General features: G+C 55.9%; 1 protein-coding gene across 2 annotated transcripts; it reads right to left on the reverse strand.

Moving 5' to 3' along the window:
* Nucleotides 1–1,501: 1,501 nt before the first annotated feature.
* NPPC (natriuretic peptide C) lies at nucleotides 1,502–5,875 on the reverse strand. 2 transcript variants are annotated; one of them, XM_019978586.2, is made up of 3 exons: nucleotides 5,628–5,874; nucleotides 4,895–5,205; nucleotides 1,502–1,717 (listed from the first exon to the last, which is right to left on the reverse strand). In XM_019978586.2, the coding sequence occupies exons 1-2, from the start codon at nucleotides 5,715–5,717 to the stop codon at nucleotides 4,915–4,917; spliced, it is 381 nt and encodes a 126-aa protein (XP_019834145.2). In that variant the 5' UTR covers nucleotides 5,718–5,874; the 3' UTR covers nucleotides 1,502–1,717; nucleotides 4,895–4,914. The 2 variants fall into 2 exon arrangements, with proteins under 2 accessions (XP_019834145.2, XP_070630125.1); XM_070774024.1 differs by lacking the exon at nucleotides 1,502–1,717 and adding an exon at nucleotides 2,012–3,666 and having other exon boundaries at nucleotides 5,628–5,875.
* Between the last annotated feature and the right edge of the window lie 9,438 nt (nucleotides 5,876–15,313).

Here is a 15,313-nt window from a genome sequence, read left to right on the forward strand (position 1 = left end):
CTCCGATGTCCGCAGAAAAGCCAGGTGCCACAGGTCACTTCCCTACCCTCAGTAGCAGCAGCATGGGGCTTCTTGGGTGGCTCAGACAGTAAAGAATCTGCCTGCAATGCGGGATACCTGAGTTCAATCCCTGGGTCAGGAAGATTTCCTGGAGAAGGGACTGGCAACCCACTCCAATCTTTTTGCCTGGAGAATTCCAGGGACAGAGGATCCTGGCTCCACTGGCCACTTTGCTACCCCCATCCCCAGCCAATTTTCCTCTGGAGACACTTGGACAGGCCCGCTGACCCCATGATCTTGGGGCCACAACCACTCTGGATCCCTCTGAGAGGAGTCATGCCCGCCTGGTAGAACCAGCCCAAGAGGCTCTATTTGTCCTTGTTTTCACCAAACTAGGGACAGAAGGCAGACGGGGGAGCTGTCCAGGAGAGGCACATATCAAGGATAGAGTAAGATTAGCTTGAAATGATTTAAATTTCCTGATGGCTTCAGGAGAAGAGGTTCTAAATATTCATAATTTCTCATGCAAGGCTCCATGGGGCGTATGAGCCAAAATTGTGAACAGCTTCAGGTGAAAAGAAAACCCACATCCCCCTCAAAAAGCACATCACACACACACACACACAAAAGCACATCACACGATGCAAATAGGAAACCAACCACAGAATGTGTTCTTTCTGAGATCCTTGGCCTTACCCCGCCAAGCCTGGAGAAAGCCACCCACCCCATAATTCCCTGAACTGAGATTCGTAAGGTAACCGGACCCACTCCGCAAGTTACACAGGAGCCTTCTGAGTCTCCAAAGCAGAAAGGAAAATTTCAGTCATTTGTTTCCTCTGATAACAGAGAGAAGATGGAGTAGAATTAGAGGGCCCTCTGTTAGCTAAATTTAATTTTAGCTAATCTGACTTCTCAGCTGTCCAGTGTCCTGAGCAGAGCTTCCTGACATGGCCAAGATGATCAGAATCACTTGGGACAAAAGCCACATGGCCAATCCTATCCTCGGAGACACGGATTCAGTGGATCAGGGGGTGGGTGGGGGAAGGAATCTGTATTTTTAACAAGATTCCTGGAGGATTTGGATACAAATCAAACCAGAATTGGGAACATGGCTGTTAGATCCATTCAGAGGCAAAATCCTTGTCTCCACCTCTTCCCTCCTCCTCAGACTAATTACTAAAAAAGAAGTGCCGTGAGTAAATAAAGACAGCTTTCAAGATGTTCACGGAATGAGTTTTTTTTTTTTTTTTTTTTACATTTTTCAACTAGTTAAGACAAAAACATTACAATGATTGACTTCTTTCATTTAGTTACATAAATAAAATTTTTATAAATATCTCTTTATAAACAATATAAATAGCTTTACAACATAAATACATTTATGCATGACATGAATTTACAAACAGCAATGTTTTACAGCTGGTTTTGTCAGTCTCTTAAAAACTGTCCCTTGTCATCACGTTGGTGTAGGTGTGTGTGTTTCACGTATATAATATATATATAATATATAACTTTTTATTTTTCATTAAAAAAAAACAAATGACAAAATCATACCCCCCTCCCTAAATAATCATAAAACAGCTGGTGTTGTGTATCCCCAGTACCAGGAAAAAAAAAAAAAAGAAATGTAAAAGCCACATTGCGCTGGAGGTGCTTCCAGATGCGAGGAGGCTGATGACCAAGGGTGACCTCAGCAAAACGCAGCAAGTCCCCAGTCCTGAAACACAGAGGGCCAGGGGAACTCAGCTGAGCAAGCCCAGCCTGCAGGGCACATCTAGAACCTTCCTCCCACTCCAGCTGTAGCAGGAGGTGTAGTCCCTCCACCTCTGCCCTACAGGCCCTGACGGAGGCCTTGCTGCAGAGGGATAAGGCCCTTCCACTCAGGTCCTCCCCAGGCCCTCAGCCGTCACCTGTCCAAGCACAGGTGGAACCAGAAAGTCAGCCAGCCCTCCGCCCCCTCTGTCTAAGCGCAGGCGCTCAGTGGGACACAGTGAGGGAAGGGAAAGGGAAAACGCCCCTGCCCAACCCCCCCGCCCCCCAATTTTAGCTACGATACAGACCCTCGGTCACGTGCTTGCCTTGGCTTTGTAAGTCTGGGGGACAATGGAGGGAAGGGGGAGAGAAGCGTCTGAAGAGTGGGGAATTCTGGGCCCAAATCCCGACTCGGACAAGTACTTCCGGGACAGCTCTGGAGAGCTTTTTAGGCTCGCTTTCCTCACTCATAAAATGGGATAATAGCCACCTCCCAGGGCTGCCACACAGGGCACTGGCAGGGTGTCTGGGTCACAGCGGCCCAGTAAATAGCACTTCCTTCCCCGGCTGGCTTCTCCTGAGAACATCTCACACCTGCCCTGGGGAGATGAGTGGTCGTGCTGGGTTAGCAGAAGCGTTTGATGAGGGCTGCATCCAGTCTCTGCTAGTGGGTATGAGGGTGAACGGGTGTGAGGGTGCCACAGGACTGGAGGAAGGCTGCCTCGGAGGCAGGGTGGTGGACAGCGCGAGCAGAGGGTCCCTGGGCCTCAAGGCCTTGGTGAACTCTCCCCCGGCCCCCTTCTCTGGCCGTCCCATGTGTTTAAACAGATGACAGATGTCTGTGAGGTGTTCATTCAGGCACCCTCCACACCTCGTCTCTGTCATTAGCATTTTATAATCAAGGCTATAACCATCAGCGATAGTCATTTTGGCGGCTGGTTAGAGCCAAAGTCAACTCCTGAGTGGAGGCATGGCCACTGCTTCGGAAGAGCTTTCATCAATGGGGAACCCTAAGCTGTCTTTCTCTTTTTAGCCCAGACAGTGAGATAGCTTGGGCATCGCCACTAGGAGGCTGCTGGCAACAGGAAGGATGCTCTGCCTTCTCACGGAGATAGGGGTGAGGGTGGGGCTGAGACAGTTGTGGATGTTGGAGGTTAGCATTCAGCTAAAAGAGAACTTCCAGGAAGTTGACAAACTTCCTCATTCAAAGGGGTCAAGAAGTCTTAGCAACCTCGATTCCTCCCTCAGGGTCCTTCTCCCCACCCCCACTTGATACCCACAGACAACCACATCTGAGAACAAGGAACCTATGGGATGTGCACGGCAGGGGCTTGACCTGATGCCAGGACCTTATCCCATCCTCTGCTAACTCATAATACCATTTGTTTGGATTCTCAAGTTGGAACTTGATGCTTAAATCACAAGTTGAAAGTCTAAGGCCTGTGGCTCCATCTCTTCGTTGCTGAGATAGGAGAGAATAGAACAAACCCATCACAAGGGTAGCTTCTAAAGACTGGGGCACATGTGCTAGAATCACAGCAAGTTAAGATCTCAGACAAACGAAGCCCTTGCAGGAGGAGCACACAGCCCAGCCATGTCTGGCTGCAGAGAGGAAAGATACCAGCTAAATGCTAGGACAGGTGGGTGAGGAGTGCCCCTAAGTTGGGTGAGGCAGGTTTTGTGGATCATTGACAGACATTTTTCAGAGCCCCTTTGGGCATCTTACAGGCCCCAGACCATCTTTGGCTGGCATCTGGCCCTTAACATGCTCATGAGTTCATTTGGGGAGGTTCACAGACAACTATAGCTCAGGTGAGGTTTTCAAATTTTTTTTTTTTTTTTTTAGGTGAGGTTTTCTGTATCGAAGCCTCAGGCGTTGTGCTGGAGAGCTTCAGAGAGGGGCGCTCTTGTCCTCTGTGGGGGAAGACAGTGTGGACACTGATATGGCTTCTGGGATGAGAGAACAGCTTGGTCTGGAGTGGGACAGAAAGGCTGTGGGACAGGGAACGACAGCAGCTGGCCGCAGGCAAGGCTGGACACCGGAAAGGGTCAGATTCTAAAGCAGCTGAATGTCAGTTCCAGAGGTTGGATGTTGTTTGTTGTTCGGACACTGATGGGCAGCGGGGATGGAGAGGATGGGGAAAGGAGGGAAGGACCTTGGCCCAGTATCTTGCCAGGATGCAGCGCTCGGCAGGGGCAGAAGGTAGCACGGGGGTTTCCAGCCTGGTGCAGGGGTAGAAGGCCATGCCAGAAACCCGGGTGTGGAGCCTCCGCATGGTGGGGGTGGCGGGTAGCGGGTGGGGAGGAGCTCAGTTTGGGATATGTTTGAGTTTGAGGTTGGGGCAAAAAAAGATTTATTTTAGTTTCTGTTTCCTTGCCCTGAAATAGTGCCATGAACACTGAGGTTGGATCCTGAAGTCACATGGATTGCAGCAGCGTCAGGACCCTGGACAGGCCAGCTTGCCCACAGCCACGGTTTAGAGACCAGACAAGAACCAGAATGCTCTGGGACTGAAATGCTCCCTGGTGGTGCTAACAAGTGGCTATTCTGTATATTGGGAGGGGGCAGGTGTCACCCCAAGTCTGTCCCATCACAGGGACAACAGACCCAGGGAGCTGTCCTGACCCCTGGGCTGCTTACTACCCAGCACCATGATGCAGTGGCTGGCAAATGAATTTACCCTTGACTTGTATGTATGCCCTCCTCCTTTGCTCCCACAAACCCAGGATCACCCCTCAACCTCGCCCCTCCCCCACCCCCAGTTGGAGAACTGGGGCCAATGCTGCTGGTTGCTCTGTGGTCCTGGGGTGGTTGGGACCCCACCAAGCTGTCTCTGATTCTCCAGAGGAAGTCAGATGGGTTCATCTATGCTAAGCCATTTCTGACCTTGCCAAAGTTCCCCGACTACTTTTGCCTCACTTTATCCATCTGTAAAATGGGATGATAAATGTTCCTGGGGCAAAAGTCAAGCACACACACAGTCCTATGTCCGGATGGGCTGGTCGTGAGGAGGAAAGCTCCCAGGGCTACGGGATCAGGGGGGAACCGGCCTGCGGGAGAGGGTACAGGTTTGGTTCTGGGGGCTGCGCGGGGGTGCTGGGTGTGCAAGAGAGCCCGGAGGCCAGGGTTGGTGGTACTCACCGCCGCCAGGGGTCGCCGCACTAACATCCCAGGCCGCTCATGGAGCCGATCCTGTCCAGCTTGAGGCCGAAGCAGCCCTTGGACAAACCCTTCTTGTTGCCTCCTTTGTATTTGCGCGCGTTGGGGTGCTCGTGCAGGAGGCGGGTCCACGCCGCCCGGGACTTGGTGTCCACGCGCAGGTCCCGAAGCAGTCGCGATCGGTCGTCCTTGAGATTGGCGCCGCCGCCCCCGGGAGTCTTGTCGCCTTTCTTCTGACCGCCGCCCGCAGCCTGGGGCTCGGCCACCTCCTCGCCGGACGGAGTTCGCGGGACCTCCAAGGGAAAGGACGGGTAGGTGAAGGCACGCGCCGCGGCAGCGCGGGGGACTCTGCGGGGCCGCCGATGGTCCGGCGGGGAGTCCTGAGAACGCCCGTCACAGGTGCCCGGCAGCTCGGCCCTGCGTCCACCTGCCTCGAGGCCGCCGTGGTCCGCTCCCTCGGGGAGCCCTTTGCCCTCCTCTCCTTTACCCCTTGCGGGGCTGACCACTCTGTGGTCGGGGCTGCGCATTTTTGGACGCTATCCTGAGTCCGGGCTTCGAGGGCCCCCCAGCTGTCCCCCGCGCGCATCTCAGGGGAGAGAGCCGTCTTTCCGCCCCCACTGCTCTCACCCCTCACCCCGGTGCGCCACACCCTCCTAGACACCCCAGCCCTCCCATTGCCCCTCACAGGTTCCGACGTCCCCGCGACAGTACCCACCTTTGGCGGCGCCCCGGGCTTGGCTTCGGAGGGCCGGAGCGAGAGTAGCGCGAGCAGCAGGGCGCAGGCCAGCAGCTGGGAGAGGTGCATGGTGCCCGTGGGGTGCCTGGGCGCAGACGAGCGGCAGCGAGGGTGCGCGGGGCGGGCGAGCCGACAGGCAGGCGAGCGCGGAGCAGGCTGGCCGGGCTGCGAGGCGGACGCGGGTCCCAGTGCTGCGCGGCGCCGGCTGGGTGCGCTCTGAGTCCGCGGCTCCGCTCGCGCCTTTATAATCCAACCTGCCGCTGATGTCATCCTCCCGCCCACAGGGCCGTCCGGGCCAATGGCACACGCGCCGAGGGCCGGGAGGGGGCCGCGGGGGCTCCCCCTCGGCCCCCACCCTCACCCTACCCTGGAGGGATCCCGCGGCTCGGCGGGCTCCCTCTGGACTGCTCTCCAAGCTGCAAAGCGGCGCGCACAAGGGACCAAGGATTGCAGGGAGCGCGCCCTAGCATGCCAAGCGTCCGTGCACCCGGTGCCCTGCGCACAAGCTTGGCCCTCAACCCACACGCTCGTCCTGGAAAGGATCAGTTTTCCTCTTTGCAGGTGCAAAGATGGGCTCAGAGGAATTAAATCACTTGACCAAAAGCACACAGCCAGAAAGTTGGCACAGTCCGAAATCCACCCAGAGCTGCCTTGTTGCCAATCTCTTCCCCGGGGCACCTGACGGGCGAGAGGCACCGATGCCTTGAGACTGAGGAGGCGGATGGTGGAGCGGGAGGTCGGGGAGGGAGGCGCAAGAAGACAGGGATTTGCCCGGGGCCGCAGGGGGGGAGCGCAAGCCCTACACCACAGAATGCAAGCTTTTCGCCTGCGGGTGAGAGCAAAAAAACAGAAAACTGCGGGTGTGTTTGAGATGCGAGTGTTCCTGCGTGTGTACCGAAGCCCCGTGTGCCGGACGCGGTGACTCTAAGTGCGTCCTCAGCCCGGGTCGGCTGCACAGAACGTCCCCGGCTCTGACCCGCCAGATGGCTCCCGTCTGCACCGGCGGGGGCGCGCCTGACCCAGTCTGCACCCACGCGAGGATCCGCAGCGCGGGGCTGTCGCTCCAGTGTCCTGTGCACCTGCACAGTCTGGGGCGCGAGCTTCACCCGACCCCGAGCCGGGTCCGGCTTCTGTGAGCCGTAACAGGTGGTCGCGTTCGCGTTCTCTGCCCTGAGTGGTTCCCGTCGTAGTTGTCGGTACACGCCCAAGTATCCCTGCCGCCCACGACTCCTTCTCCTGGAAAGGGCGTCTCCGCAGGCTGAGGAGTCATTCGGGATGGGCGGCGGAGACAGAGGATCCTAAGAACTGAGTGAGGTGTGGGAATCTATGACTCCGTGACTGCCTCCGAACAGGACTCAGCTGGAGAGCAGAGACCAGGGGAGGGCGCGCTGGCGGACCCCTGCGGCCAAGACGACCCGGAGGGTTGGAGGCACCCGGATGACCTTTTTCGGGGAAAGGAAGCTGCTCCCCATGCCTGAAGGCTACTGGAGTCAAGAGGGACCGGGAGAACCAGGTGTCTTCTGGTGGATCCCACAGCAGAGGCTGATGCAAAACCATATGCTCTCTCTTTCCCACCCTAGCATTCTGCGCTGGAAAGTGCAGGTGCCTTTGTTTAGGAAATAACCTACGTGTGAGGCCTGAGCTTGGGGTAGCAGATCTCCTGAACTCCAAGATGACCATCAGCAGTGTGTCCTTTGTGTTTTGATGAGTTGGCTCACCACCTTCAGGCAGCCACCCTGATTGCCTGTCTATAGTTGCACCGGGACAGTGGCACCACTCTTTTCATTTGAAGAGAAAAGAAGAGATACTGAAGAGGAAAAGGGAGGGATCGCCGGGTGGAGGATGGAAGTTCCCTCTCCTTTTTGTCTATTGGACAAACAGGATTGTTACCAACCTGGAACTTCTTTGAGATTTGCTTTGTTTATACAGGTTTAAGGAGCCAGGCAGATTGGGCCAGGCATGGGGTTGGTTTCCAGGGAGCAGCAGCTACATCCTCTGAAACCCCTTATTAAGGACAGGTTGGGAGCTTCATGGGCACCTCCTTCTGTCTGAATATCTGTAGGCTGGTTCTTCCTGTCTTCTGTGTCCCTTGTTTGTACTTGGTGATGGCTGGGTAACCATCTAGGTAGGTCTCCTCTCTCTTTGAGCTTTGAGATTACATGCAGTAAATCAACCCTGCCCCACCCCCATCCCAGGGTGGACAGAATCAACACCTTGGGCTCTACCTGCCCCCGTCTGTGGAACAGTTTTCTGGTGAGCCCTCACTTCTGAACACTAGCCTGCGGTCCTTTGGGGCAGGTCAGATCCTGGAAGAGTTACTTGTGGCATGAGGCTTCCCTGGGACAGATTAGGGTTCAGTTCCTGCTTCCCTGGGGCCTGAGAGGTGGGATGGATAGAAGTGGGAGGATGGTGCTGGAGGGACCTCCAGGGAAGGAGGTAGTCAGCACATGACTGCCTTGGCGATGGAAGCTCCCCACCCCTCCTCCCCGTTTCCTTGCTCAGAAAGCTGCAGAGAAGGCTCTCTCTGCCTCCTGGGCTAGACCTGGGACTCAGATTCCTTCTTCCTGTTTTTTCCTCCATAAGGTCTGCTCCTTCTTGCTCTGGCCCCAGAGGCCAGGCCTGGGAAAGTTGGAACCACTGAGCAGCTGAGCGTGAGCTGTTTGTGGCCCTTTATTGAATGCCCAGTGTGATAACTCCTCTTGATGGCAAAGGAGAGAGAAAAGGTCACTGGGTCTCAGGAGCCTGGCCGTTCTGTAGGGACTCTTGTCATTTGTCACTTCTCCATCCACTGATTCCCCCAAGTATTCACTGAACATCCATGCAACCTGTAGGGTTCCATCCTGGCAGGACCCCCTCCCCCCAATCCCCAGGCAGCAGACACTAGCTTTGTGGGCTGAAAAGGACAATGGCAGGGAGACAGGCAGTTTCCCCAGCTTGGGCTAGGAGGGCAAGCTTCCTGGAGAAGGAAAACTGTGTGCTGAGCCGGGAAAGGTCACCTGGCAGGCAGGAGGAGAGGAAGGAGAGGAGGGAGACGTAGATGGAAAACAGAGTGACTCCCTTTGGGTTAGTGGAGGGGGCATGCACCCAGGCTTAGAGCGGGCAGTGAAAGAAAAACACGAGTACTCAGACCTAGGGAAAGAAAGAGGGGGAGATCTTTGGGTGGGAGTGCCCAGAGGAGGGCAGACTTAGGAGAGAGGCAGGTAGAGACAAGGAGCTGGGGTAAAGAGGGGGAGGGGCTTGTCTTCCAAGGGTTGGGGGTGTTGTGCTCCTGAGGATGAGGAAGGCAAGCAGCTTAGGGGGTGGGGCTTGATTGATGGGGCCAAAGGAGAGTGGTCAGTTGTGGAGGGGACATAGAGAGGGAGTAGGAAAAGTCAGAGCCAGGCTGGATTGTGCCAAGCTCCAGGCATCCCAAAGTGGCATGCCTGGGACCTCTTCTTCCTCCTGAACCTCTGAGAGGTGGGGACATGGAGAGAAAAGACTCCATTATTATTGGCCCTTCTTCCTTTTTTCTCCTTCCTCCACAAGGGCAAGGTTAGATCCTTATGCCTACCATTGGTCGGCCCTTCCAGGGGGCAGTTGATGTTCAGTCCTTTACTAGGACCCTGTAGAAATGGGTGGCTCAGTGGTAAAGAACCCGCCTGTGATGCAGAAGATGCAGGAGACCCTGGGGTTCAGTTCCTGGGTGGGAAGATCCCCTGGAGGAGGGCATGGCAATCCACTCCAGTGTTCTTGCCTGGAGAATCCCTATGGACAGAGGAGCCTGGTGGGCTACAGTCCAATCCACTCCAGTATTCTTGCCTAAAGAATCCCATGGACAGAGAAGCCTGGCATGCTACAGTCCATAGGGTCGCAAAGAGTCGGTCGCGATTGAGCACCCACGCGCAGAAATGAGAGGGGGCCTTGATGAAGTAAGAAATGTGTGTATAACCTTTTAGGAGGCTGGGGAATGTGTGGCTAAGAGAGGATTGTCCAGCCCCCTCCCCAGGATTGGGGAACAAGCGCCCCGTGTAACAGCGCCCCCTCCTGGTCCTGCGGAGGATTCTCAGGCACACAGAGGAGGGAAAGATTGCTCCGAGGCCCATCTGTTTTTCTCTGCAATTATTTCATCCCGAGGGGGCCCCCTTCCAGTTGCATAACTTCCCAGAGAGGACACTGAACAGGCGGTGAGCAGATCTCAAGTAGGCCGGGCCGGGAAATTGCAGTGGGACCCTCGCCAATCCCATCACTGCATGGGGCCTTCAGTTTCACCACCTGAATCAGGGGGAAAAGCTTTCCTTGCCTCCTGGATGGGGGCAGATGAGTCTGGAGGCCCCTTCTAGAAGTTTCGGAGTCCTAGACGAAGGCAAGAGGAAGCAGCCAGGGCAGAAGAGGGTTCTCAGTGTCAGTGCACCAGACACACACCCCCAGGTGGGAGGGCCCTGCAACCCTGAGATTCTCAGATCTGTTGGTGATGGGGACCCACGGAGGGTGCAAGGGCACCACATGGCCAGGTCTCTTTGAGCTTGGACCTCTTCCATGAGTCCTGCACCTATAGGGCCTGGGTTTAGGAGAGGAGCCAGAGGCCAAGGAAGTATCATCCATCCTTCCCAGGCCAGAAATTCCAGAAAAGCTTAACTTCATCATGCCGTGAGGTCTTTGTTTGACCCCAGGACACCCCCCACCCGGTGAACCAGCTGCCCTCTCTCTCCTTTCCCAGGGGCCCTGCCAGCACCTGCTCCAGATGGCCTCCAACCCCCATGTCCGACGCCGGCCCATGACGTCAGAGTTTATCCCTTGCAACCCCTCCTTTTTTTTCCTTTTCAAAAATAAGAGACAGACAAGCCCTGCAGATAGGCTCAGTTCCCTGGGGGTAGTGGGTGGTGGTGGGGGACAACTGTTCCCTCTGTGGCTATCAACAGGCAGGTAAGGGAGGAGAGGCTAAGGCCTAAATCCTGAGAAAGTGAACGGGGTGGTGAGGGAGAGGGACCTTCCCAGCAGAAGACAGTTCAGCATCCTGACCTCAGCGTGGTGCGTGCACCAGATGTTTGCAGAGGGAATGGATTTGCTCCCAGGCTCCGTGCCCTGGGGACTGAGCTTGCCTTGGCTGGGTTTCTGCTATAATATTGGTCATATGGAGCTTTTCCAAGCAGGGAGCTACTTCTTGCTGGCCTGGGGGTCCCTGCGTGCAGTGAGCCCACCCCCTTGGTGGGTACCAGAAAGAGGCTGTCTACCATGTGGTCTTGGAGACAGGGTTTCAGATTTGTTGGAGGCCACAGTCTTCAAGGAAGGGGGTTTCTCCCAGGAAGAGAAGGGGCCCCAGGTGACTTCCAGAAGCCTCTTAATTTTGCCCTAGGCAAAATTGCCTAGGATGGGCCTGCTGGGACCCAGGGCCACCAGGCAGCTCAAGGAGTCACCTCTCTGGATTTTCCAAGCCAGAAACTCCTCTGCAGATTTCTGCCCTCAGAGTGTGTGATCACCAACTACTTTCTGGTGAACAGTCAATTTATGAAATGAAAATGACCAGAAAACCCTAGCAACAGAGGGTCATGACCAAGCCAGATGCTCACAAGGCTTGGAGGAACATACTTTTTTGCAATCTGGTCTCCACAGGGATTAGAAAACACTTTTAAGCCCAAGGTCCATAAATTGTTTGAAAACCACCCCAGTGCCTGTGTGAATTTTTTTCTGAGCTTCATGTGCAATAATACCATACAACAAACCTTTTCTCTTGGATTGCCTGGGAAGGTCCCTGTGTCCCAGTTCAGGCTGGGCAAGGAGAAGAAGGGTCTTGCCCTACAAATGACAACCTCTTTTCCTTGTGGGTGAAGTAATTTAAGAGAGCAGGCCCCCGCTTTGAGTTGAGCAGGGTTTAGAACTTCAGATTAAGCAATTGATTTGGGGGCTTGGGGTGCTTGGAGATGGTGAGGAGGGGAAAGAGTCTGTGTGTAGTTGACGCAAGTCAGTGGGTGTTTGCTGCCTGGCTCTCGGCCTGTTGAAGAAGCTGAGATGCCAAATGCTTGTCCCCCAGCCCCCACCCCCACAGACTGCACTGGTGTGTGACCTGGAGTCCCCTAGCCAGATGGGCCAGCCCTAGTTTTTAAACGAGGAGCCATTCCTTCAGAGAAGCCAGGGCCATGCAGAACAGTCTTCAACATGCTGCGGGAGCACTTCTTTGGGCACCTAGGTCACACCTCCACTGTCCTGTGTCAGGGTTGTCATTGTCGCAGTGCTATTATACATGCTGGTGGCAGTGGCAGCCTCGCCAGATCCATTCTGTCCTGGCTTAGTCCTGGATAGGTTGTTTCCAAGCCTTCTCCACTACCTGATAGCCACCTGCCCCCCCGCCCCGCCCCGCCCCGCCCTTTCCATGTGCTGTGTAGCACGTGGAATCTTAATTCCCCGACCAGGGATCGAACCTGTGCTCCCTGCACTGGGAGCAAGGAGTCTTAACCCCTGCACAGTCAGAGAAGTCCCTACACAATACCCTTTAAGTAGATTCTTTTCGTACTTGACCTACAGCCAGAGTCAGGATTCTTTCCTTGTAAGTAAGTACCCTGAAAGGCTTCCCAGGTGGTCCTGGTGATAAAGATCCTGCCTGCCAAATGCAGGAGACGAAAGAGATTCAGTTTCAGTCCCTGGGTGGGGAAGATCCTCTGGGGGCATGGCAACCCACTCTAGTATTCTTGCCTGGAGAATTCCATGGACAGAGGAGCCTGGCGGGCTACAGTCTAAAGGGTCACAAAGAGTCGGACACGACTGAAGCGACTTAGCACGCACACACAAGTACCCTGAATGATTCTCAGGGTTACCCAGGTGCTGGTGCCCACAGCCCGACCTCTCCAACATTTCATTCCTGGAATAACCAGTCTGCCAGAACCGCCCCCTGCACCGCCACCCCCTCGACAGCACCTGACGTGAAGGTAAGGACATCTGGGAACATTGGCCTTCTTCCTGCACCTTCAGTGATGGATACAAGGGTGAAGGGACAACACGGAGAGAAGCATGAGGAGGAGAGATGGAGTGGTTCCCCTATGGAAACAGAAAGCAAATAGTCAGGACAACGTTTGATGCTTGGGTCCAAGCTGCCTGTGCTGGCTGGGTTGTCCTGAAAAGTCTGTTTTAAATTATTTTATAAGATGACTAAAAATATCACCCTGATTCTGTGGGAGTAGACAGTCTCTGACCTGAGCTCACAGCCCGGTGGGGGAGAGTTAACTTCGGGAGAATGGATGTGACATAAGCATATACATATTACTAAATTAAGCAAATATTTCTAACTTCAGCACCTTCTTACCCTGTTAGATCCAAATGTGTTTCTCAAGCAGAAAAGTCTTCATGGAGCTAAAAGAAACACGGGGTGGTGAGTGATGTGTTATGAGAAAATCCAGGAAGCTGGGTGGTGGCTGAGTCAGGAAAGCAGGGGGTGGAGGGCTGAGAGTCTGCGCTCTGGGCTGGGAGAAGGGGCGCCGGGCTTCAGAGAACAGGGCCTGGGTCAAGGAGCCCAGAGGCTGGGGTCCTGCCCCTTCTTTTTACCAAAGGATCTTGACTCAGAGGGATTAAGCATCGTACGCTGGCCATCCTGGCCCCAGGACCCCAGGTGCTAGGCCCCACGTGGACCGTGGGCATGCCACCTCCTCTTCGTCCTCTTCGAGTTTTCGTATGGTGCGGCCTGCAGGGCAGCAGAGAAGCTGTCAGACAGGGATGGCCTGGCCAGGGCTGCTTACTGAGAACCGGCTGGGAGGTGAGGGTCATGGACGAGGGTGTGTGACCCTTGGGACTGGTTTCTGAGCCCTGCTGGGGCAGGACATGCTGTAGGACTGCCTGGTTTCAGACAGAAGGGCCTGGCCTGGACCTGAAATGCTGTGGGGTCTTGGTGTCATGACTCTGCAGAGCACTGTCTCTTCCCGGGCCAGTTGATGCCCACGGGCCTCTCCTCGGGTTCAGCACGGACAGTGGGGACCCAGCCCTGGCACCTGCAGGGCTTCCTTCTCTGCTCCTATCAGCTTCTCAGGGGCCTCCCGTGTCTCTCAGTAGCCCCAGCCTCCTGCCTGTCACAGAGTGGGCACTCCATAAATGCTCAGAGATGAGCGGCCAGCACTGTCCTAGGCCAGGGCAGGGGGGCAGCCTGGGCAGACACAGCCTCTGTCCTAGTTGGGGGGAAGGTGCTGGCAAATGGGGTCGTGGAGGCATTGACCAGCTACTCGCTCTGCCCTCAAGCCATACTACTCGGGGCTCTTCAGGCTGCTCCAGTTTAATGGGTGAGCTGGCCAGACTCTACGAGTCACGGGGATGGGCTGGGAGCGGGCGCCCCCTCCCCGCAAGCATCTGCTGAGAGGAACAGCTGTCTCCACGCTGCGCTCGGGCTCCCGTGGGAACGTGGTGAGCAGCTTGGCAGAGGCGCGGACACGGCTCCCTGGCCACTCTGGGGCCAACCATGGGGTGGGAGTGGGACTTCGAATCCTGGGGCCTTTGTCGTATCTGTCAGCGGCCAGTTTTCCAGGACGGTACTGTCCCTCTCCTTATTCTTTTCTATTTAATTTCTGGGAGGTCTGGACGGGACAGGCCTGGATCGCTTGGAAACCCTGGGGTCATAAGGTCTGGGGAAACAGAGCTCTAATGTCAGGAAAGCAGCTTCGGTGTGTGTGTGGGGGGAGTGGGGTGGGGCAGGGAGTCGTGTGCAATTAGGTGGTCTGGGGCCACAGCTGGCCAGCATGGGAGGTGGGTTCTGAAAGTGCAAAGCAAGGAGCCGCCTGCACAGGAAAAGAGCCAGGCCAGGGAGACCCTAAGGAGATGATGCTGGTGGGCAGTCTGGGGGGGTTGGGAAGTGCAGCTGGTGGAGCAGAAAGACCCACCCTGGATTTCCAGCAGCGGGGGGCCTGGCCCAGAGTGAGTCCCTCACGCCCGAGATCCATGAGTGAACCGCCTTTGACCCACCCGGAGAAGGAACCTGGCTGTACTCCCCCAGCCATGCTCCCCTCCCCTGCAGGCTGCCAGGGAAACCACCCTTTCTGCCTCTAGCAGGGGTTCTCCCAGCCTCTGACCCCCTCCCCCAGCATCTCCTCTGGCTGACACCCACCTGGGAGGCTGGGGTTCAGGGCTGCTGTGGAGTCTGGGACTGAGACAGAAACAAAGACGGTGGCGCAGGGGTGGGCAGGGGTCTGTCTGGTCACAGAGGCTGAGCAGTTCTCAGAACAGGCAAGGCCATGACAGGGGTTGGGGGGCAGACTGGGAGGGCCTGTTCACCTCCAGGACCTTGGCCGTGCTCACACAAGTCTCTGTTCTTGTGCGGAACCACGGAGTGGGAGTCAGGGCAGCCCTGTGTCTCCTGGGGGCACGGGGCAAGGAGCAGGAGGCTGGGAAAAGAGCTGTCCCTGGCAGTTATCTGACCTCAGGAGGACTTGCCCAGCAGCGATGAGCTCATGGGCACAGGGGCAGAGCTGGGTGGTGACAGGAAAAGGATGGCAAGTGTTCGCTGAAGACCTGGAGGCGTGGGGTTTTCACATGAGCTCATGAGATAAGACGCGCCCCAGGCCAGGAGCCGGCGGGCAGCTGTGTCCTGCAGAAGGAGCCCCTGCTGCCTGCCCTGCTAGCCCTCTACCCTTCATACACCCGCTCTCACTTGCTTGGAAATCTCGGGCTGAGACCTAAGAATCCAGTCTGGAGATGACCTGGGCAGCATCCAGCTT

This window comes from Bos indicus, chromosome 2 (genome assembly GCF_029378745.1).
Source record: "Bos indicus isolate NIAB-ARS_2022 breed Sahiwal x Tharparkar chromosome 2, NIAB-ARS_B.indTharparkar_mat_pri_1.0, whole genome shotgun sequence".
NCBI classification, from domain to species: Eukaryota; Metazoa; Chordata; class Mammalia; order Artiodactyla; family Bovidae; genus Bos; species Bos indicus.

Bases quoted from the DNA above. Each gene is read 5' to 3' on its own strand.
- NPPC (XM_019978586.2), bottom strand. From the start codon at position 5,717: ATGCACCTCTCCCAGCTGCTGGCCTGCGCCCTGCTGCTCGCGCTACTC. The intron at 5,206-5,627 runs GTGGGTACTGTC...TTTCCCTTGGAG, and splicing joins AGCCCGGGGCGCCGCCAAAG to GTCCCGCGAACTCCGTCCGG.